The sequence below is a fragment of the Oncorhynchus kisutch genome, linkage group LG10, assembly GCF_002021735.2.
Source record: "Oncorhynchus kisutch isolate 150728-3 linkage group LG10, Okis_V2, whole genome shotgun sequence".
Classification (NCBI taxonomy): Eukaryota; Metazoa; Chordata; class Actinopteri; order Salmoniformes; family Salmonidae; genus Oncorhynchus; species Oncorhynchus kisutch.
Window position 1 is genome coordinate 56490857 of NC_034183.2, and position 25349 is coordinate 56516205.

The 25349-nt window shown below is 45.0% G+C and overlaps 1 protein-coding gene across 1 annotated transcript in view; it reads left to right on the forward strand.

Moving 5' to 3' along the window:
• Positions 1 to 1224: 1224 nt before the first annotated feature.
• LOC116375951 (dynein heavy chain-like) overlaps positions 1225 to 25349 on the forward strand; it is a 36363-nt gene continuing 12238 nt past the window's right edge. The window contains exons 1-2 of the mRNA XM_031834975.1: positions 1225 to 1329; positions 17027 to 18243. Coding sequence (XP_031690835.1) covers positions 1225 to 1329; positions 17027 to 18243 — 1322 coding nt within the window. The remainder of the gene's footprint in view (positions 1330 to 17026; positions 18244 to 25349) is intronic.

Below are 25349 nucleotides of genomic sequence, written 5' to 3' on the forward strand. Positions count from 1 at the left end.
CTCTACATCTGTGCTGAGCGACAGGATCGCTGAACCATCCTGCTGGGAGCTCCAAGGTCATCAGGCACCATGGTAACACAGCCTCATCGTCCCACGGCCTCTGACTCAAGGCCTTGCAGAGAGACAAACTACAGCTGGAGGTGGAACTAGAGTGGGGGAGAAACAAGTCTAAAACATTTAGCAGTCAAATGTTGATACAGTAAATCATGTTGATTTACCAAGTATGTTTTGGTGCTATCAAATCAAATTGTATTCATCACATGCTTCCTAAACAACAGGTGTGGACTAACAGTGAAATGCTTACTTATGGGCCCTTCCTAACAATGCAGAGAGAAATAAAATAAAGTAAAACACATAATAATAAATTAATAATAGATACACAATGAGTTGACTATATACAAGGGGTACCAGTACGGAGTCGATGTGCAGGGGTATGAGGTAATTTAGGTAGATATGTACACTAGTAACAAAGTGTCAGATAGTAAACAGTAGCAGCAGTGTATGTTATGAGTCAAAAAAAAATAGTAAATGCAGATAGTCCGAGTAGCTACAGTATTTGGTTAACTATTTAACTAACTATTTGACAGTCTTATGGTTTGGGGGTAGAAGCTGTTCAGAGTCCTGTTGGTTCCAGACCTGGTGCATCGGTACAGCTTTCCTTGCGGTAGCAGAGAGAACAGTCTATGACTTGGGTGACGGAAGTCTTTGACGATTTTCAGGGCCATCCTCTGACACCGCCTTATATAGAGGTCTTGGATGGCAGGGGGCTCGGCCCCAGTGATGTACTTGGCCATGTGCACTACCCTCTATAGCACTTTGTGGCCGGATGCCAAGCAATTGCCATACCAAGCGGTGATGCAGCCAGTCAAGATGCTCTCAATGGTGCCGCTGTATAACATTTTGAGGATCTGAGGTCCCATGCCAAATATTTTCAGCCTCCTGAGGGGGAAGACCTGTCTCTCTCCTCAGGCAGTGTCTCATGCTGGTGACAAACCCACTTCCCATCTGGGTAGGGATTGTATTTGCCCTACTTGTAAGATATATGTTGGATTCTATCCACTTCTATTGTGCCCTTCCTGGCATGGTCTATATGGGCCTCTTCAGGGGCTCAAACTCAGTGGAGGTTGAGGTCTTTGAGGGCAAACCAGGAGGACTGTGTCATATCCTTGTTTCTGCTGGCCCAGCCCTTCACAGGGCTCTGACCCTCCACAGAGCACACGTATGATGGGAGAGAGAGGGACCACAGTGGGCCTGCTGTGGGTCAAGGCTCCCTCTCTACGTGTGTCAGGGACAGACAGCTCCATGGAGAGGACTCCTCCTGAGGCCACAGTAATACAGAACAGATGGAACCAGAGAAGAAGGAGAGATGTGGATACAGTAGCACACACATGATTTACTGTACATTGTGCTATCCTATCATTGCTATCATTGTGTAACCTGTCCTACAAATACAGTGCCTTGGGAAAGTATTCAGACCCCTTGACTTTTTCAACATTTTGTTACGTTACAGCCGTGTTCTAAAATTGATTAAATTATTTTTCCCCCTCATCAACCTACACATAATTCCCCATAATGACAAAGGGAAAACAGGTTTTTAGAAATGTTAGCAAATATATTTAAAAAGAAAACAGAAATACCTTATTCACATAAGTATTCAGACACTTCGCTATGAGACTCGAAAAGGAGCTCAGGTGCATCATGTTTCCATTGATCATCCTTGAGATGTTTCCACAACTTGATTGGAGACCATTAAAATAAGATTCTCTGGTCTGATGAAACCAAGATTGAACTCTTTGGCCTGAATGCCAAGTGTCATGTCTGGAGGAAACCTCGCACCATCCCTATGGTGAAGTATGGTGGTGGCAGCATCATGCTGAGGGGATGTGTTTCAGTGGCAGGGACTGGGAGACTAGTCCGGATTGAGAGAAAGATGAACAGACAGATCCTGCTCCAGAGTGCTCAGGACCTCAGACTATGAATGAAAGTTTAGAACATAGAAACATTTAAGTAATCGAGGTGACAGACAGTGACACATTCAATACCACCTTTCACACTCTTGCCTGCATCAAACTGATCTAGGGTGTAATCATTACATGCATGATAACATTAGAAGCCTCCTCCCTAAGTTCGTTTAAGTCACTGCTTTAGCACTCTGCCAACCCGGATGTCTTAGCCGTGTCTGAATCCTGGCTTAGGAAGACCACCAATAACTCTGAAATCTCCATCCCTAACTACAACATTTTCAGACAAGACAAAACGGCCAAAGGGGGCGGTGTTGCAATCTACTGAAGAGATAGCCTGTAGAGTTCTGTCCTACTATCCAGGTCTGTACCCAAACAAATTGAACCTCTACTTAAAAAAATCCACCTCTCTAAAAACAAGTTTCTCACCGTTGCTGCCTGCTATAGACCACCCTCTGCCCCCAGCTGTGCTCTGGATACCATATGTGAACTGATTGCCACCCATCTATCTTCAGAGCTCGTGCTGCAAGGTGACCTAAACTATGACATGCTTAACACCTCGACCATCCTACAATCTAAGCTTGATGCCCTCAATCTCACACAAATTATCAATGAACCTACCAGGTACTACCCCAAAGCCGTAAACATGGGCACCCTCATAGATATCATCCTAACCAACTTGCCCTCTAAATACACCTCTGCTGTTTTCAACCAAGATCTCAGCGATCATTGCCTCATTGCCTGCATTCGTAATGGGTCAGTGGTCAAACGACCTCCACTCATCACTATCAAACGCTCCCTGAAACACTTCAGCGAGCAGGCCTTTCTAATCGACCTGGCCCGGGTATCCTGGAAGGATATCGACCTCAACCTGTCAGTAGAGGATGCCTGGTTATTTCTTTTAAATGCCTTCCTCGCCATCTTAAACAAGCATGCCCCATTCAAGAAATTTAGAACCAGGAACAGATACAGCCCTTGGTTCTCTCCAGACCTGACTGCCCTTGACCAACACAAAAACATCCTGTGGCATTCTGCATTAGTATCGTAAAGCCCCTGTGAAATGCAACTTTTTAGGGAAGTTAGAAACCAATATACAGAGGCAGTTAGAAAATCCAAGGCTAGCTTTTTCAAGCAGAAATGTGCTTCCTGCAACACAAACTCAAAAAAGTTCTGGGACATTGTAAAGTCCATGGAGAATAAGAACACTTCCTCCCAGCTGCCCACTGCACTAATGATAGGAAACTCTGTCACCACAGATAAATCCACTATAATTGAGAATTTCAATAAGCATTTTTCTACGGCTGGCCATGCTTTCCACCTGGCCACCCCTACCCCGGTCAACAGCACTGCACCCCCCACAGCAATCCACCTAAGCCTTCCCCATTTCTCCTTCTCCCAAATCCAGTCAGCTGATGTTCTGAAAGAGCTGCAAAATCTGGACCCCCACAAATCAGCCAGGCTAGACAATCTGGACTCTCTCTTTCTAAAAATTATCTGCCGAAATTGTTGCAACCCCTATTACTAGCCTGTTCAACCTCACTTTCGTGTCGTCTGAGATTCCCAACGATTGGAAAGCAGCTGCAGTCACCCCCTCTTCAAAGGGGGGGACACTCTTGACCCAAACTGCTACAGACCTATATCTATCCTACCCTGCCTTTCTAAGGTCTTCAAAAGCCAAGTTAGCAAACAGATCACCGACCATTTCGAATCCCACCATACCTTCTCCGCTATGCAATCTGGTTTCAGAGCTGGTCGTGGGTGCACCTCAGCCACGCTCAAGGTTCTAAACGATATCTTAACCGCCATCGATAAGAAACAATACTGTGCAGCCGTATTCATTGACCTGGCCAAGGCTTTCGACTCTGTCAATCACCACATCCTCATCGGCAGACTCAACAGTCTTGGTTTCTCAAATGATTGCCTCGCCTGGTTCACCAACTACTTCTCCGACAGAGTTCAGGGTGTCAAATCTGAGGGCCTGTTGTCCGGGCCTCTGGCAGTCTCTATCGGGGTGCCACAGGGTTCAATTCTTGGGCCGACTCTCTTCTCTGTATATATCAATGATGTCGCTCTTGCTGCTGGCGAGTCTCTGATCCACCTCTACGCAGACGACACCATTCTGTATACTTCAGGCCCTTCTTTGGACACTGTGTTAACAAACCTCCAGGCGAGCTTCAATGCCATACAACTCTCCTTCCGTGGTCTCCAATTGCTCTTAAATACAAGTAAAACTAAATACATGCTCTTCAACCGATCGCTGCCTGCATCTGCCCGCCCGTCCAGCATCACTACTCTGGACGGTTCTGACTTAGAATATGTGGACAACTACAAATACCTAGGTCTCTGGTTAGACTGTAAACTCTCCTCCCAAACCCACATAAAACATATCCAATCCAAAGTTAAATCTAGAATTGGCTTCCTATTTCGCAACAAAGCATCCTTCACTCATGCTGCCAAACATATCCTTGTAAAACTGACCATCTTACCGATCCTCGACTTTGGCGATGTCATTTACAAAATAGCCTCCAACACCCTACTCAACAAATTGGATGCAGTCTATCACAGTGCCATCCGTTTTGTCACCAAAGCCCCATATACTACCCACCACTGCGACCTGTACGCTCTCGTTGGCTGGCCCTCACTTCATACTCGTCGCCAAACCCACTGGCTCCAGGTCATTTACAAGACCCTGCTAGGTGAAGTCCAGCCTTATCTCTGCTCGCTGGTCAACATAGCTGCACACTCCCATAGCACGCGTTCCAGCAGGTATATCTCACTTGTCACCCCCAAAGCCAATTCCTCCTTTGGCCGCCTCTCTTTCTAGTTCTCTGCTGCCAATGACTGGAACGAACTACAAAAATCTCTGAAACTGGAAACACTTATCTCCCTCACTATCTTTAAGCACCAGCTGTCAGAGCAGCTCACAGATCACTGCACCTGCACATAGCCCATCTATAAATAGCCCAAACAACTACCTCTTCCCCTACTGTATTTATTTATTTTGCTCCTTTGCACCCCAGTATCTCTACTTTGCACACTCATCTACTGTCATATCTACCATTCCAGTGTTTAATTGCTATGTTGTATTTACTTCGCCACCATGGCCTACATATTGCCTTTTCCTCCCTTATCTCACCTCATTTGCTCACATTGTATATAGACTTATTTTTCTACTGTATTATCGACTGTATGTTTGTTTTACTCCATGTGTAACTCTGTGTTGTTATATGTGTCGAACTGCTTTGCTTTATCTTGGCCAGGTCGTAGTTGTAAATGAGAACTTCTTCTCAACTTGTCTACCTGGTTAAATAAAGGTGAAATAAAAACAATAAAAAAATGAAAATGAGTCCAACAGTTGCAAACAAGAGTTTCTATTGGACAAATTCAGGTATGTTTATACCAGTTTCGTTCCATTTGCTTCCGTTTAAGAAACAAATCCGCAGAATGAATACACCCCAGACCCAAACACAGTTCACTTTCATAGCAGCCACATCCAAACAACATGATCGTTTTGCTCGTTGTAGAATTCCTTCTTGCATCTACGCACTCTCCACCTTTTCCCTTTGCTTGTGGACTTCAGTGCACAACACATCAGCTGTCTGTGACCAGGCGTAAAAACTTTTCCAAGCAAAACCTTCCTATCATAATGACTAATCACTACACACAGCCTACCTACATCGTTCTAGCTACTAGAACTAACACATTAGTAAACCCGCTACAATCATGAAGCACAGCATACAGTCAGAAAGCAGTTTAGCAGTTACACCAGCAGCATAGCCAGCTAGCTAACATAGCATCCCTCTCTATTTGAGCTGGGTGTTTGAGTAGGCTAAACTAGCTAGCTGCATTCACAAGCTAAGTGAAAGTGAACAAAAATACAAATAAATATAGTTAGCTCTCTCTCCCTCTCTCTTGCTTCTCCTTCATTTTTGAAGAAATTAATTTATTGAAAACTGTCTAACTATTGTCTTTCCATCTCTTTTAGTCAACTACTCACCACATGTTCTGCACTGCAGTGCTAGCTAGCTGTAGCTTATGCTTTCAGTACTAGATTCATTCTCTGATCCTTTGATTGGGTGAACAACATCTCAGTTCATGCTGCAGGATTTCTAATAGGTCGGAGGACGTCCTCTGGAAGTTGTCATAGTTTTTGTGTAAGTCTATTGAAGGAGGTGAGAACAGTGAGCCTCCTAGGTTTTGTATAGAAGTCAATGTACCCAGAGGAGGACGGAAACTAGCTGTCCTCCGGCTACACCGTGGTAATGCCCTACAGAGTGCTATTGAGACTACTGTTGACCTTCATTGCAAAATATTGTGTTTTAATCAATTATTTAGTGACATGACTATATTTTGTATAGTTTTATCTGAAAATGACAACTTTTATAATGTTTCACTATTTTTATTTTTATGAAATTCACCGAGGTCCTCCCCTTCCTCCTCTGAGGAGCTTCCTCTGATAGCTGCACAAATTGAGCAGTTGAAACACAGGAACAAACAAATCACAGTGGAGGGATTGATTTGAATGTTCTACATGTAGGCTATGATTCCCCCACTTGGAAAACTTGTTGCCATGACGTCATTAAAACCAGCTTTGCCCACTGGGTAGCTAGGCTACTAGAGTACATACTGTTATGTAAATATGAAAACATATTGGAAACCAAGTGAGTCAAAGATCTATATACAGTAAGTTAAACATTCTCTCGTTTTTGAATATATTAAGTTGACTTCATCAGGGACTGTATCACAGGACGCTGGTGAGGGGAGGATGGCTCATAATAACTGAAGGAATGAAGTGAATGGAATTATATCAAACACACTGAAACCATTTGTTTGATCTGTTTAATACCATTCCATCTATTCCGTTCAAGCCATTTCTATGGACCCATCCTCCCAAATGAAGGTGCCTCCAACCGCCTGTGTAATGTATTGTGTAAGTTTAGGCAGTGGGGGGTGAGAGAGAGAGAGAGAGAGAGAGAGAGTGGGTTTAGAGTGAGTGGGAAGAATAGGACTGGTGTTGATCCCTAAGAATGTTGGCAGAGTTGTGAGCTTCGGGTTGACAGCTGCTGCTCCTCCACTGGGTCCTGGCTCTGGGATCTGGCCCTGGCTGGGTCTCTGTCTCTGGCAGGTACGTTTAACAACACTGTGATCTCACATGCCTATCTCATATCAGACAACCCTAAATCCCCCACAGAAATGTAACACTATAGATCCCTGCTCTGGAACTCAGGCCAACCCAGATTCTCTCTCTCTCTCTCTCTCTCTCTCTCTCTCTCTCTCTCTCTCTCTCTCTCTCTCTGTGAGGCCTAGTCTCTCTCTCTCTCTCTCTCTCTCTCTCTCTCTCTCTCTCTCTCTCTCTCACACACACACACACACACACACACACACACACACACACACACACACACACACACACACACACACACACACACACACACACACACACACACACACACACACACACACACACACCTGCAGCGTCCCAAGCTGTCTGGGCTTCCTGGGAAGCCTGTTCCTCTGCAGGCTTAGTCATGATATCATAGAAGATATATTTACATCTGGGATTTATAGGCAGAGGGCTGTCATTAATGCCAGGGCACACTTTACTCTGTTCGTGTTCAGACCTGTATCGTGATAGCAAAGCCCGACTCACTGGGAACTTCCAGTCTGCTGTGTGTGTGTGGGTCTTTGATACAGTGCAGCTGTATCAAAAAACTGAAACTTACAGTACAAAGAACCCCCTCCTCACTTAACATGTATCTTCTAAACAAGAAGTTACTGGAGCAGTGAATAATGTAATGCCACTGAGGGGAAAATCCACCCAGCCAAGAAATATTCTTATTAGTGATTGAAAATGGGACCAATGTGTCAGAAACACTGTGCTTTGAACTGACAGGGCCTAATGAGTTTCCCACAAATAGCGTTCTCTCTGGCCCGTCACACACAACGTGGGCCCAAACACCTGTTGAAAGACTCTTTGGTTGTGGTCTGCAGAAGGGAGACAGTTTGGCCCGTGGCGTCGGGATAGTTACATACTTCAGAGCTCCAGCCTCTCCTCTCCAGTGGAGATGGTGGCCTGGAGGGGCCAGGGTGAGGAGAGGCAAACACAGCGGGTCCTTTGTGGTTTCGGGGGTCCCTGGCAGAGAGAGCAGAAATGATATTGGACAGCTCGCCTGGCGGAATGCAACTGGGACAGGGCTGGACAGGGGCCGAGCCCAACGCCTCGCCTCCACTGAGCCGCTTAAAATGGGCCCGTTGCTCCCAACCACTTGGCATGGGGCCACAAAACTGCAGAGTCACCCCTATGGCTCCACACAGGACGCCCGGGCACAACCACAACAGCTCAGAGGGAGGGAGGGAGGGAGGGAGGGAGGGAGGGAGGGAGGGAGGGAGGGAGGGAGGGAGGGAGGGAGGGAGGGAGGGAGGGAGGGAGGGAGGGAGGGAGGGAGGGAGGGAAGGCATGAGGGAATCAAAGAGGAAGAGGGAAACTGTGGAGGGATGAGGTGTCTCATTATCTAGGTGTGTATCATAAAGCTGGTGTTCATGTACAGACCTATGATTACACTAGCTATACACATGGTAAACAATAATCAGAAGACACTATTGTCCTAACAGCACACTGTAAGCAGTGAATGAGTTCTAGGTAATAAAACATAACATTTTATAGAACGTAGAAAGCACCCCAAGGTTAAAAATCATGACTGACGATATATGCGCTAAGTTGTTTACAATGAGCACATAACCATTTTTTATTGCGGCCTTTCTGAATAGAGCTCTATATGAGTGCTCCCTCCAGTTCAGCCACAGGATCTATTTCTGCATAATCCCAGACAGAAAAATACAAGGAAGTCATCACATGAGCTGCATCTGATTCTCCCCTGGTCCTTGTGTTTCTGTGGCTGGCACTTTCTCAGAAATCTAATGGACGGAAGCCAGCAGTGGGAAACATGTTTTGCCTCACAATTCCTATTGACTCTAGGGTCTTCAGCTGGCCTGATCAATGTTGGCTCCCATCCTTATATAGGCAATCAAATCACAACATATTGACAACCTTGTTTGTTCGTTTTTTTCCCTCTGCCTGCAGCCAATTGCTGGTCCGTTCACTGTGACGAGAGGCAAAACTGCAAAAACAAAGTCTCCAAAATAAAGATGAGAACATTTTGAAAGTGAAGCTGCTCAACTAATCCCAGAAAATCTTTTGAAGTGCTGGGAGACATTCATTTTTAGTACCGGAATGAAAGCAGCCTGAGTTTTCCTCTCTTTGGACTGGTCTGGGGGCTATCTGTAGAGCAGTACACAATGTTGTGGCATGGCCTGTCCACATGAATCCTCTGCTTACCTATTCAGCTCTGCTTTTCACAGACACTGTGGTTCCCTCCACTGGCCCCTTGCACACACATCAGCGCCCAGGCTTCCTGCTACAGCACATACATCCCAAACAGTTAGACTCAGCCTCCGCGCTGAGCAATCTGTAACTTTACATCTAGCTCAAACCTCACAAACCTCACAAACATAATCAGAGGTTAGAAATCAAAGGGACTTTGTCTATATACCATATTTTCCAGTTTGTTGTAACTTCAGATTTTTCTTTTGAGCTTAATGCATCCGTGTAATTTACATCGCATGAGTTTGTTATTTAATCATTTATTGGCCGGGAGCAGAATTTCACAGAGTGAGGATTCGTCTGGGGTGGTTGCATGGTGATGAACTCACATGGAACTGGACTGAATGAGTCGAAACTAACGCAAATCTAAACCACACCTTCGCATCAGGGACCGAGGTGACTTCAGAGATGACACTTTGACCAGAGCACCTTATTGGTCTCCCTTCTTTCTATCTCACAGTCTGTCTCAGGTTTCCATGTCTGTCTAATGAACGAGTATAGAAAGAGCAGAATTTTTTGTATTGTAAAAAAATCTATCATATATCTTACTAAAAAACAAAACAAAGAGAAGAATGAATGAGCAGTCCAGTCACCACCAAAGTCAGTATTAATTGAATTTGAAGGACCACCACTGTCATATTTGTCTTTGGATGCCCCCCACCCTCGTATTTGTCTCTGGATGCCCCCCCCCCCCCCCCCCCCCCCTTCTCTTTTCTCCTCTCTGAATCGGCATTAGACCTATGATGTAAAGCCCACAATCATCCGTTGACACTGTGGTGGTAGTAATCGTCAGTTCATTTCCTACTACAGTTCTCCACGAAGAGGGCATACGAGGGTCAAGTGGTCAGTCCCCAAGCCAAAGTTTTCACAAGTCCCTCTTTGATGTCTTTGATGACCAGCGAGTAACAAAGACAACCATATCCATGACCACCAGCAGTGAATGAGAAAGAATGCAACCAGTTGCCATAGATGTAATCTCCTGGTTCATGTCAAGGTCAGCAGACTACCTTGACTTCCCTAACATGGAAAAACAGTCTTGCTAGTTTTGCTAATATACACAAACTGGAACATAGAATTAAAACAATGAAGATGTGGAAACACTAAACAGACAGTAATAGTTTCCAAACCTTCTTGATAAAATGACACTGCATACTGTTGATCAGATTACGTCATTCCTTGTTGAACAGTGTAGCCTAATCAGTATTGGATGAATGTAAAGATTGAAGTGCAGGGGGGGAAACAAGTGGAGTACATTATGTTAGTATAAAGCCAGTCATTCAGTCCTGTTGGACAAGTACCAGTCAGTGCATGTGAAGGGCCTCACATGCCTCCATCGCACCGCTAACACTGACGCACAACACTGAGGGCGGGATACACATTTCAGGACAAGTGGAGACAAAAGTACTGCAAAAGCAACGGTCTCCAAATGTCTCAGAGTTTTGAGTTGAATTTTGTGATAGTTACCGGAATTGTGCAACCCTTAAGTCAGTCTGTCTGACTGTCAGACTGTCAGTCTGTCTGTCTGAGACCTGGCTGTGGGGTTCAAAAAGGTCAAGTCTGAACCTGAAGGAAATGCTCCTCCAGTTCATTAAAAGTACCATAAAATGTCCCCCAGTAAAACGTCCTGTGGCGTGAGGGAGACGTGGGCCTAGAAAGAGCCCTTTCTTCTCCTCCTGTGACCCCGCTGACTCCTGGTTGGACCAGGAGGCTGTGGGAATGTACTCAGGGAGCCTTCCCACTAGGGACCTCAGTGTGAGTGAGAAACACAGATTCCAACACACACAGCCTCTCTCTCTAGAACCATGGTCACGAGGGGGCTGTAGTGGGTACAGTATGTGTGTCCGAGGAACAGTTAATTATGTTAACTTCACTCTCTCTCATGCCCCGGCCCAGACCTCCATCAGACCACAGAGAAACAAGACCCCGGGACTCAAGACCCAGACCTCTCCAGGCCTGGATGACACCCATTGTAACGGCAGATTTCCTCTTTGTCTGAAGAGGAGTAAGGATCGGACCAAGATGCAGCGTGGTAAGTGTTCATGACAATTTATTAAAAACGAACTGAACACTGAAATACAAAACAATAAACGATGTGATGAAAGCGAAAACCGAAACAGTACCGTGTGGCGACAAACACACGGAAACAAACACCCACAAACCAACAGTGAAACCCAGGCTACCTAAGTATGATTCTCAATCAGAGACAACTAACGACACCTGCCTCTGATTGAGAACCATACTAGGCTGAACACAAAAACCAACATAGAAAAACAAACATAGACTGCCCACCCCAACTCACGCCCTGACCATACTAAATAAAGACAAAACAAAACAAATAAAGGTCAGAACGTGACATTACCCCCCCCCCCCCCCCCCCAAAGGTGCAGACTCCGGCCGCAAAACCTGAACCTATAGGGGAGGGCCTGGGTGGGCGTCTGTCCGCGGTGGCGGCTCTGGCGCGGGACGTGGACTCCACTTCACCATAGTTTTAGTGCGCCTCTTAGCCCGCCTCTGTGGCCTCTTTAGAGTGGCGACCCTCACTGCCGACCTTGGACTGGGGACCCACGGCAGTGGGGGGGTACTGTCACGCCCTGACCTGACCTTTATATTTTCTGGTTAGGTCAGGGTGTGACATGGGTGATGTATGTGTTTTGTACTGTCTAGGGGTTTTGTAGGTTTATGGGGTTGTTTACCATCTAGGTGTTTATGTATGTCTATGGCTGCCTAGATTGGTTATCAATTAGAGGCAGCTGTTTATCGTTGTCTCTGATTGGGGACCATATTTAGGCAGCCATCTTCTTTGGGTATTTCGTGGGTTATTCGTCGTAGTGAGTAGACCAAGGCGCAGCGTGATATGAATACATGTTCTATATTTAATAAAGAATGAACACTGAAACAAACTTACAAAACAACAAACGGACGTGACGCTGTCTATGTTTAGTTGCCTGTGTCTGCACATTTAGATTATATAGCGTCAAGTTTGTTGTTTTGTAAGTTTTTTTCGTTGTTCTTTCTTCATTAAATATAGACCATGTATTCATATCACGCTGCGCCTTGGTCTCCTCACTACGACGATCGTGACACCCATCCACCATCCAGCCCAACCTCCAACTCATCCAGGGTAGGGTGATTGAATGGGCGGTTCAACAGCAGAGGGATGAGGGTGTGGCAAAGGGGAGGTGGGGTGGAAGGTTTTGATTAAGGCAGGAACAGCTGTTAAAATGTTATCCTAACATTCTCTCAAAGCACATAGAGAAACCATGTGTCTCAACTCGCTCAGCTGTCCACTTTTGTCCCAAAGTCCTGTGAACCTGATGTTTTTCCTGTTGGAAATGAACATCCCACATGAGCGCTACAGGTGAGAACTAACTGTAGGCCCTCAACACCTAGTTCATGACTGAATGACAGTCCATATCGACATTAGGATGATATGTGCTGTGAGAGAAGAACATTTCGACAAGACATGCTGTATAAAGAGTCTTTGGGGTTGGTTTCCTGTCAGGGAAAAGGGCCCTGTCTTCAATCTATCCTACTGCTGCCTGCTGCAGAACGTTTGGAAGGATTTGACAGGATTCCAAATCCATGGCCTGATGTATGTGAGTTGAGCTCATTCCATCACAATGAAGTCACATGTTCTTGGGGATTCAGCTTATCACGCTCTGCACAACATGCTGTCACATTGGTACAGGATACAAACTCCACATCAAGTTATCCTCATTAGCAATAATTGAACAGAATTTCCATGTGTTCCAACTTTGTGCATTTGCAGTGTGCCAAAGGCAGACCATAGATACACTGGCAGAGTGGAACAACATGGCTGGGAGAGAAAACACATCTGGACCAATATTGTACTCTAAAGCACCAGGCAACGTGTCCCCAACATGCCAAGCATTTGTGTGTATCCGTCCATCCAGCCATGGATTTAGCCTAAATCCCACAACGTATGCTCTCCTCAGCCTGATGGATGTCATCGAAGACTCATAAGGAACCACCGAGGCTGCTGCCAACACTCACGATCTGCTATCATCAGCCCCCACAACCACAGCGGCAGGCTATGTGGAATTGTGGCTTCGCCGTTCAGCGCTGCACTCTGTTCCTCTGTCATGTGAATGGCATGTGGCGAGCTCAGCTTTCCTGAAGGACCTGCCATCTAATGCTAAACCTCCATCGCCAGTGTGGCACGGTGCTGTACGCTCCCCTCCTCCCGCTCCCTGGCACGGGCTCCCCAATGCTAATGCTGGTCAAATCTAGCGTGCACTAAATTGGGATGAAAAGGAGGGGGAAATGTTGTGTGTCATTGAGCCAAGGCTTTGAGACCTACATCACTTACTCTCATATGTTGCTTAATAGGGTCCTGTTATATTCCCATAATTTGTTCCTGTTGACAACAGACTTTATAGGAGATAGAGGATCGGTTTTAATGGATCTGTTTGCTACAGCCATCTGGCCTCAATCCCTGAATAACAGCTCAGAGTCCATATTGGATGGTTGATATATTTTTCCATGTGTAAATACAACATTTTATGATAATTGCAATTAGCAGGAACTACTGTGTTATGACTTCCTTCGCAGAGTGAATCTAAAATCCCACAGAATAATTATTCAGCCTTGAATCAGAAGGCCCAAACCCAGGCCCAAACGCGCACTGTTTTTATTCCTCATTCACAAAAATGTTCAAACCAACTCAAGGTTGGATTACCACATCTGTCTCTCTTCTACGGAGCCCTCCCTCTCTACTCTGACCACAGAGAGCTGCCTGGGCAGAAAAGGAACTCTCCCCTCTGCAGGAAGTGTTATTAAAACTGGTCCTTTGACAAGCACAGGAGTGTATCTAAGAGAGAGGGGCTGGACCTCTGGTTCTAATCATGGCAGGTCTGGCTGTTTGTTTAGTGAGCAGAGCCCTGCCTGGCCTTGCTGGGGATCCAGCCCCGCTGGCCTGGGTGGAGCAACTACATCCAGATGCCTGTTAATTGGCAACGCAAGCCAGTGCTGTCCGGTCCCATCCCATGCTCCTCTCTGGTGCTTTTAGTAGCCGATCTGTGTCGCTCCACAGAAGTCTGAAGTACTTTCCTGTGCCCTGTTCATCTTCATGTAGGCTTGTGTTCTGTGGTTGTTCAGTGAGCCCATGTGTGTGTTTTTAGGATGAGGCGACTCCTCACGGTTCTAAATAATTAGAACGATACTTGAAATTATCTGGTCAAAAACATGGGAAGAAAGTCTGCTTTAATACCATGCACTTCAGGACTTTTCATGATACAGAACATGAACCATGGGGTGACAGGGTAGCTTAGTGGTTAGAGCGTGGGACTTGTAACCGGAAGAATCCCCGAGCTGACAAGGTACAAATCTGTTGTACTCCCCTTGAACAAGGCAGTTAACCCACCCCCCCAGAGAAAACACAGGCTGTCATTGAAAATAAGAATTTGTTCTTAACTGACTTGCCTAGTTAAATGAATGCAAAAATGTGGAATATGTCATTATTACAGGGAAGGTTATTCTACTTTCTGGAATTGATCCATGAAAAGGCAGGCCCCTGGTGAGCAGTCTTAGAAAACCATGATGTATTATTGCCCAAGGTCTGCAGTGTGCCTCACTTCATGGTGTTTTGTCTGTTTGAAGAAGCGGGGAAGCATGGAGGGGAAGGAGCCACCCCCCCAGCAGCCAACTACATAGAAATAAAAGGACTGTCAAATTGCTTTGTCTCTGATGGGACTTCACAACCTGTCTGCTCCCTGTTCATTGTGGCAGAACACTGTAATTACATCAAAATGAAAGGCCAAGAATGCCCATTCATTCAAATAATAAACATGCAGTCATTATACCCTTTGGCACTTACATGCAAGCCTGGGGAGGATACCATAAGGATTATGAGAGATGTGATATAGACAGACATGGTGACGCCATTTTTTATATTCATTGTCATGTTCAGAGGCATGAGGTTAAATCAATTCTAATGAAACAGTCCTCAGTCTGTCTGCCTGTATAGTACTATGGGAGGTTGGCACAAAAGGATCATATGATATGAACCCCCACAAGACTTGGAAACCGTAACAGTAAGACAATCATTACACATAATGACGCCATATTATTTACGCTAAATCTGGAAATACAATGATGCCATGACATCTTGCATCGATGGACAAGAACTCATTTGCACAATGATTTATTGTTTTGGCCGGACTTCAATAGTCAAACTACATAATCATGAACGTTAGGATGATGTGAACTGCAACAAAGAAGGGGGGGGGGTGGGGGGTGGAGTGCTTATATGTTTTCTCTTGAACAATGGAGCAAGAAAAGTTCAACTGGCATTTTGTGGTTTGAATCAGACAGATGGATTTTTAGGGCCTTTAGTAATCAGATGAAGAAACTAAAGGCATTTATTTTCTGTAAGTAATTACAGTAAAGCATCTCCTGACAGGAAGCAGAGCGTTATGTAAGGCTGGTTCTGTTCCAGTCACATATGCATACAGATTTGATAGTGAATTTGAGCATTGCATTCTATTCTGGAGACTGAAAGCTAATAAGAATATGTTTACTCAGAAAGAGGGTGAAAGAAGGAGGGAGAGAGAGAGAGGAGTTGGTTTGGATATTGTTTTTAATGCAGAAGCGCAGCAGGGAACGACATTTTATCAATGTTTAGAGTTCAATGTAACGCACTTGTCCTCAGTCAAGGGCTTAAGTCCCACAGAATAAAACGTAATCTAAGCAAAATCCCGCTTTAGTCTGTACCTATAATTTAAAATTATTCCATTACACTCTCAAAAAACATCTTTAATAACGGAATCATGACAAAGGGAATTTACGGCCTGTAACAGCCCTTTCCAAACCACTCTAGTATAAATGCACTTAAATGTCATCAGAGGTTTGTGGATATGGTGAGTGGTGGTGGAACAGTGTATGCCTCCAGTCCCCACTATCTCCCTACCAAACCTCTCTCTGCTCCTGGATGCCACAACTGGGTGGTCCCCACACCACATACATCCTCCAGCACACCACATACATCCTCCAACGCACCACATACATCCTCCAATACACCACATACATCCTCCAACACACCACATACATCCTCCAACGCACCACATACATCCTCCAACACACCACATACATCCTCCAACACACCACATACATCCTCCAACGCACCACATACATCCTCCAGCACAACACATACATCCTCTAACACACCACATACATCCTCCAGTACACCACATACAACCTCCAACACACCACATACAACCTCCAACACACCACATACAACCTCCAACACACCACATACATCCTCCAGCACAACACATACATCCTCTAACACACCACATACATCCTCCAGTACACCACATACAACCTCCAACACACCACATACAACCTCCAACACACCACATACAACCTCCAGCACAACACATACATCCTCCAGCACAACACATACAACCTCCAGCACACCACATACAACCTCCAGCACACCACATACAACCTCCAACACACCACATACAACCTCCAGCACACCACATACATCCTCCAGCACACCACATACATCCTCCAGCACACCACATACAACCTCAAGCACAACACATACATCCTCCAGCACAACACATACAACCTCCAGCACACCACATACAACCTCCAACACACCACATACATCCTCCAGCACACCACATACATCCTCCAACACACCACATACATCCTCCAGCACACCACATACATCCTCCAGTACACCACATACAACCTCCAACACACCACATACATCCTCCAGCACACCACATACATCCTCCAGCACACCACATACATCCTCCAGTACACCACATACAACCTCCAACACACCACATACAACCTCCAACACACCACATACATCCTCCAGCACACCACATACATCCTCCAGTACACCACATACATCCTCCAGCACACCACATACAACCTCCAGCACACCACATACATCCTCCAGTACACCACATACAACCTCCAACACACCACATACATCCTCCAGCACACCACATACATCCTCCAGTACACCACATACAACCTCCAACACACCACATACAACCTCCAACACACCACATACATCCTCCAGTACACCACATACATCCTCCAGCACACCACATACATCCTCCAGCACACCACATACATCCTCCAGTACACCACATACAACCTCCAACACACCACATACATCCTCCAGCACACCACATACATCCTCCAGTACACCACATACAACCTCCAACACACCACATACATCCTCCAGCACACCACATACATCCTCCAGCACACCACATACATCCTCCAGCACACCACATACATCCTCCAGCACACCACATACATCCTCCAGTACACCACATACAACCTCCAACACACCACATACATCCTCCAGCACACCACATACAACCTCCAGCACACCACATACATCCTCCAGCACACCACATACAACCTCCAACACACCACATACATCCTCCAGCACACCACATACAACCTCCAGCACACCACATACATCCTCCAACGCACCACATACATCCTCCAACGCACCACATACATCCTCCAGCACAACACATACATCCTCCAGCACACCACATACATCCTCCAACGCACCACATACATCCTCCAACACACCACATACATCCTCCAGCACACCACATACAACCTCCAGCACACCACATACATCCTCCAGCACACCACATACATCCTCCAGCACACCACATACAACCTCCAGCACACCACATACATCCTCCAGCACACCACATACATCCTCCAGCACACCACATACAACCTCCAGCACACCACATACATCCTCCAGCACACCACATACATCCTCCAGCACACCACATATAACCTCCAGCACACCACATACAACCTCCGGCACACCACATACAACCTCCAGCACACCACATACAACCTCCAGCACACCACATACAACCTCCAGCACACCACATACAACCTCCAACACACCACATACAACCTCCAGCACACCACATACATCCTCCAACACACCACATACAACCTCCAGCACACCACATACATCCTCCAGCACACCACATACATCCTCCAGCACACCACATACAACCTCCAGCACACCACATACATCCTCCAGCACACCACATACATCCTCCAGCACACCACATACAACCTCCAGCACACCACATACAACCTCCAGCACACCACATACATCCTCCAACACACCACATACAACCTCCAGTACACCACATACATCCTCCAGCACCACACAGCCCAAAGGAAGAGAACCCACCATGTGGAGATAGAGTGGGCAGACAAAGGCAGCCTTGTGTGTAGCAGGCAGCAGCGGTGGAATGCTCAGCCTCACACCAGGCCTGTTTTCTAGGTTTATCCTTATCTGATAGAGTGGAAAGGCCTAGGTCTCTAATTTGGCTCTTTAAAAGAAGCCTACACGTCTAGTAGGGTGCTTTTTGAGGTCTGTTCGGTTTCGGGTTAAAACATTTTTTTTTAAATCACAGTTTTCAATTTAGGTTTGATAGTTTTTTTAGACTTTAAATGCACCATGCATTCTGTGGGTTGAATGCTTTAACAACATAAAATACAAATAAATAATACAAGTCCCATGATGGTAGTGACTGTCCATTACAGCTTATCACCATCATTTATTCACATTACTTTACTTTAATAAATATTTCTTGTGAATGTTGCATTTTTTTATTTGATGACTTTATTATTTCATTCCAAATAATCATCTCATCTCTATAGAGCTTCTGCCTATGCTGCCTGACAAAATCACTATTTTAGAAGTAAAGAAGACAAACTTTTATGACTGTTGAATACCAACTGTCAATCACTTAGATCAGGTATTTTCAGGTAGAGATACCTCGGGAATCAACTGCTCTCTATCCCTCTCGATCGAGCATTCTTCTCTCTGTCTGCCAACACAGACCAGACAAGTATGCATGCAGTGGATTATGGGCGTTGTAGTTAATTACCATGTTTTCTGTGCTAAACAAAAATATTGGCCTGTTGGAAACAACAACCCGCCTACATCGCACAGTTCGGGCTTGATCTGATTTATCTCTCAAGAAAGAAAACACAATGGAATTCAAATAATTGAACGGAAAATAACAGACATTTGGGTTAATCGCTTCGCACTAGTTTGGGCCACTACAGAATCCGAGCTACTATGTCAAAGGGAATTTATAGCCGTATATGGATAGACATGGTTTGTGTACATTTCCAGTTACATTGACAGTCTGTATATTTTTCTCTAATGATTTTAACTGAAGCACGTCCAGTGTATTTAGTTTAGTCACATGTTTTGGCTGTCAAGGGAATGCTGTGGCTGATGTGTAAAAACAACCTCTCTCTCTCTCTCTCTCTCTCTCTCTCTCTCTCAGTATATGATACTTCAGGAGGCCACAGATCCAGATACCATCCAATCCCTTCCATGTGTTCACTATAAACATGTGTGTGCTGTGCCTCACCCACCTCAACATGACATCACCAGACTCACTCACACAGCTCATCCCTCTCCCATTGGAACCAGTAGAGCTGAACAGTACACACACACATGCAAAACACACTGGCACATACATACACAGAGACACACACACGCACACACACACACACACACACACACACACACACACACACACACACACACACACACACACACACACACACACACACACACACACACACACACACACACACACACACACACACACACACACACACACACAGTCCAGAGCTCTACAGAACAAGACAAGCAAAATAACCTGAAGTAACCAGTGGTCTAAACACTAAGATGCCGTTACAGGGAAAGTCTACACAGGAGGCAAAGTTTGTAGCAAAGAAGAAACCAAACTGAATCTAGAGGTGCCGGTAATACATTGGCTGACAAGCGTCTGCATCTCCCAGAAAAACCTCTGCGGTCATTCAAGAGCTCCCTTAAAACATGGCTTCCAGGCGAGCGCAGCCACCTCAGCACTACCTCCACACAAACCTCCCAGAACGCACTCAAAGGTAGCCAATAAACAGACATAGCGGTGCCTAGGGAGGGCTGGGATCAGCGTGAGATCTGATGTAGCCAGACAGACAGAACCAGGTTGGGTTGCACTGGGAGGGCTACGGGAGGTTTGAACGGAGGCCGACCCTGTTCAGCCCTGTTTGGTGTCATAGTTGATATCTGTTTGCTTTAGGGAGGGGGATCTAGGAAAAGCAGTGAGAAGAGAAGTAAGGGGGACTATAGGGAGGGAGCAGGCTATGCTGTTGATTGGGACTTGCCTCACAGGGAGGCAGCCACCACAAGAACAATGGAGATTAGGATGGCTTCAGTGGGGGCCCATAGAGGGGCGGCAGTACGGTCCAAAACCCAGCGGGATGGGGAGAGGGAGGAGACGGGGAGGAGGTGGTGTACTGCTAACAGTACACCACCACTCCCACACAGACGAACCAATGGGATTTCTGACCTTTACCCACCGCATAGACAACATAGACATGCCCTGTTCTGTGTTTATTTATTAAGAGTCAACAGATGACAAACAAACAGCCAACTGTCTTCTAATCTGCTATGCCATAGGGAGGTAATGGGGCTAAAATCTGTCAAGTCATAAGTTGGTTTCTTAATATTTTCTGGTTTTCAGCCACATGCAGCGTATAACACTTTGGTTGAACTGGAGTTGAACACCATGTGGCTGAGACAAAATGGCCATTGTTTAAGAACATCAGCCAGTCTTTTGCTTTAATAGTGTGCCCAGTGATAAATGCATCCCCTTGAGGTTGAACAGAGACCAGTGGTGCTGTTTAAAAAAAAAAAAATTTACTTCTCCTTCGGCCCCATCTGTTTTGCTTGGCCGTGTGAGAGAGGAGAGGCAGGAGGCAGAGAGCTCAGGGCTGTTCCGGTGCATGGTGTGTGTGTGTGTGTGTGTGTGTGTGTGTGTGTGTGTGTGTGTGTGTGTGTGTGTGTGTGTGTGTGTGTGTGTGTGTGTGTGTGTGTGTGTGTGTGTGTGTGTGTGGTAGTCTAATGATTAAGCTGTGCAGGAACCATTAGAGGAGAGCTGCCCACACCACCCACTGTTGACAGGATGTGTACTCAGTGGTCATCTCCCTCCTACCTCTCCCTCCTCTACTCCCTCTCACATCCACTTTATCTTATCTCCAAGCCTTATATGAAGGGGGATATGATCTTCCATGACTTAAGCACATTTGAGTGACCTTGCAGTAAGGTTCGGAGTCAGCAGCAGGCATGTGCTCAGATAGGGCTCTACCTGAGCAGAGCACATGCTCCTTTGCCCTTCCAGTCCCCAAAGTGGCCTTTTGGGTGGTAGTAATATTTCCCCCCAAAGTCTTTGTTGTTGGTGTTTTTGTTGTTCTGAACTCACTGCCTGCAGTTCATGGTTAAAGTTGTTGAAAATGGCAGATTTGGTCATTGATAAGCGCCATAAATCTGTTGCTGTGCCCTTGAGCAAGGCACTTAATCCTAATTGCTCCAGGGATGCTGTACAATGGTAGCCCCACTCCCTGTTGGTGTCTCAGGGGGGGTTGGCATATGCAAAAAAATGTATTTGCATTACACACTTGTGTGAACAGGACAAATATAAGAACCTCCTCCAAGTTATTAGAGTTATGAAATTACTTTGAGACTAAGGGTTATTTATTTATGTCATTTAATTTTCCATTAAGATGTGACCATTTAATGTAACTAAATAATCAAAGTAGCCTAATATTTGCTCAACAAGTCTGTGACTGCAATTGGGATTGCTCTTTTTTTAGTTTGAGCACAATGCCCCCCAAAACGGCTTTTCACAGCCATGGTCAGCAGGCTTTAACAAACGGCTCGTCAAGCATCCTTTCTTGTTGTCTATAGCTAACTTGGAGGTCATACCTGCTCTAAAAACAAGTCACTTACAATTCAGCTTCTCTCCTCTCTACTGCATCTGTACTTAGAGCCAGAAGAGATTCCACAGGGCTGGTGAACTGCATAATATACTAAAGCTGAGCTGAAGCGCTTTCAACTTTTTAGAAAAATATTGGCCCAGGAATGCAGATTAGCCTCTGGTTGAAGCTGGTTATATAAAATAATAGTCCTTTGCCTGTTCAGGAAGCAGAAACATAGCTTTGTGATGAAAAGCCTTGATGGGATGACAGGGGTCAATACACACCAGTGAATTCATAATGGCGGGGGAATAAACGCCAGGTACTTCATCTCAGGACAGGTCGTTCATGACTGCTCTGTTTTAGTATAGCATCTATGGTAAATACTGATACTGTCATGAGGCAGCAGGGATTTGTAGCAAATACTGTTTTGTCTTTTTGTCTGTCTTTTGTCCGTCCGTCCGTCTTTTATTGTGAGGGCATTATGTGGCCAGGTTTTATGTTTAATGATGCTATTGAGGGGCACATAAAGAGCAAACGTCTAGCAGTATGGTGATTGGTTTACAATAGGCTGTATTTCACCTCCTTTTTTTCTTTTCCTGTAATATATACTCTATTGTATATGTGACCCACTTCAGAGTCCATGAATGTGGGTACTGCTGTGTAAACATAACCAGCCCACAATGATATCTGATAGGACTGTGAAACACATGATGGTTTTCTCCATTTGCAGTAATAGTTCTGCACACTAATGGTTGCTCCTTGGGAGGTATTTCACTAGTTAGACCTACTATTTGGTGCACCACAATCTCTGCATGCAGAGAGTAAGTACTTGGACATACACTACCGTTCAAACGTTTGGGGTCACTAAGAAATCACCGTGTTTTTGAAAGTAAAGCACATTTTTCGTCCATTAAAATAACATCAAATTGATTCAAAATACAGTGTAGACATTGTTAATGTTGTAAAAGACTATTGTAGCTGGAAACAGCAGATTTTTTTTATGGAATACCTACATAGGCGTACAGAGGCCCATTATCAGAAACCATCCCTCCTGTGTTCCAATGGCACGTTTTATTGCTTCTTTAATCAGTACAACAGTTTTCAGCTGTGCTAACATAATTGCAAAAGGGTTTTCTAATGACCAATTAGCCTTTTAAAATGATAAACTTGGATTAGCTAACACAACGTGTCATTGGAACACAGGAGTGATGGTTGCTGATAATGTGCCTCTGTTGATATTCCATTAAAAATCTGCCGTTTCCAGCTACAATAGTCATTTACAATATTAACAATGTCTACACTGTATTTCTGATCAATTTGATGTTATATTAATAGATTAAAAAAATGAATTTCTTTAAAATACAAGGACATTTCTAAGTGACCCCAAACTTTTGAACTGTAGTGTGTATCCCTCATCAATTGTGGTCTTTTTCTTTTTGGGTCCATAGTGTGGGCAATAACGAGGATTATGACCAAAACATGGAAGTATTACATACTCTGATCATAATAACAGCTACATGCATATCAACCCCATTATTCCCGGGAAAAGGAGGACGTTACACTACATGGTCTCTTTTGCACTTCGTCTTTTTTTTGCACAGCAACAGGTGTTTTATTTATTTATTTATTTTACCTTTATTTAACCAGGTAGGCAAGTTGAGAACAAGTTCTCATTTACAATTGCGACCTGGCCAAGATAAAGCAAAGCAGTTCGACAGATAAAACGACACAGAGTTACACATGGAGTAAAAACAAACATACAGTCAATAATGCAGTATAAACAAGTCTATATACAATGTGAGCAAATGAGGTGAGAAGGGAGGTAAAGGCAAAAAAGGCCATGATGGCAAAGTAAATACAATATAGCAAGTAAAATACTGGAATGGTAGTTTTGCAATGGAAGAATGTGCAAAGTAGAAATAAAAAAATAATGGGGTGCAAAGGAGCAAAATAAATAAATAAATTAAAATTAAATACAGTTGGGAAAGAGGTAGTTGTTTGGGCTAAATTATAGGTGGGCTATGTACAGGTGCAGTAATCTGTGAGCTGCTCTGACAGTTGGTGCTTAAAGCTAGTGAGGGAGATAAGTGTTTCCAGTTTCAGAGATTTTTGTAGTTCGTTCCAGTCATTGGCAGCAGAGAACTGGAAGGAGAGAAAGAATTGGTTTTGGGGGTGACTAGAGAGATATACCTGCTGGAGCGTGTGCTACAGGTGGGAGATGCTATGGTGACCAGCGAGCTGAGATAAGGGGGGACTTTACCTAGCAGGGTCTTGTAGATGACATGGAGCCAGTGGGTTTGGCGACGAGTATGAAGCGAGGGCCAGCCAACGAGAGCGTACAGGTCGCAATGGTGGGTAGTATATGGGGCTTTGGTGATAAAACGGATTGCACTGTGATAGACTGCATCCAATTTGTTGAGTAGGGTATTGGAGGCTATTTTGTAAATGACATCGCCAAAGTCGAGGATTGGTAGGATGGTCAGTTTTACAAGGGTATGTTTGGCAGCATGAGTGAAGGATGCTTTTTTTGCGAAATAGGAAGCCAATTCTAGATTTAACTTTGGATTGGAGATGTTTGATATGGGTCTGGAAGGAGAGTTTACAGTCTAACCAGACACCTAAGTATTTGTAGTTGTCCACGTATTCTAAGTCAGAGCCGTCCAGAGTAGTGATGTTGGACAGGCGGGTAGGTGCAGGTAGCGATCGGTTGAAGAGCATGCATTTAGTTTTACTTGTATTTAAGAGCAATTGGAGGCCACGGAAGGAGAGTTGTATGGCATTGAAGCTTGCCTGGAGGGTTGTTAACACAGTGTCCAAAGAAGGGCCGGAAGTATACAGAATGGTGTCGTCTGCGTAGAGGTGGATCAGGGACTCACCAGCAGCAAGAGCGACCTCATTGATGTATACAGAGAAGAGAGTCGGTCCAAGAATTGAACCCTGTGGCACCCCCATAGAGACTGCCAGAGGTCCGGACAGCAGACCCTCCGATGTCAGAGAGGATGGTGTCAGAACATGATATTTTTTCCAGGAAGAGATACCTTTGAATTTAAAGCCACCTACATTTCTTGGGAAACAGTCGTTCTTGTACTTTGTTCTTAGTCATAAATTGAAAACATATGCTCAGGGAATAACATTTGTGCCAGAACAAGATTGTATCTGAAGGATGTAGAGGGTTTATAAAAAAAAAA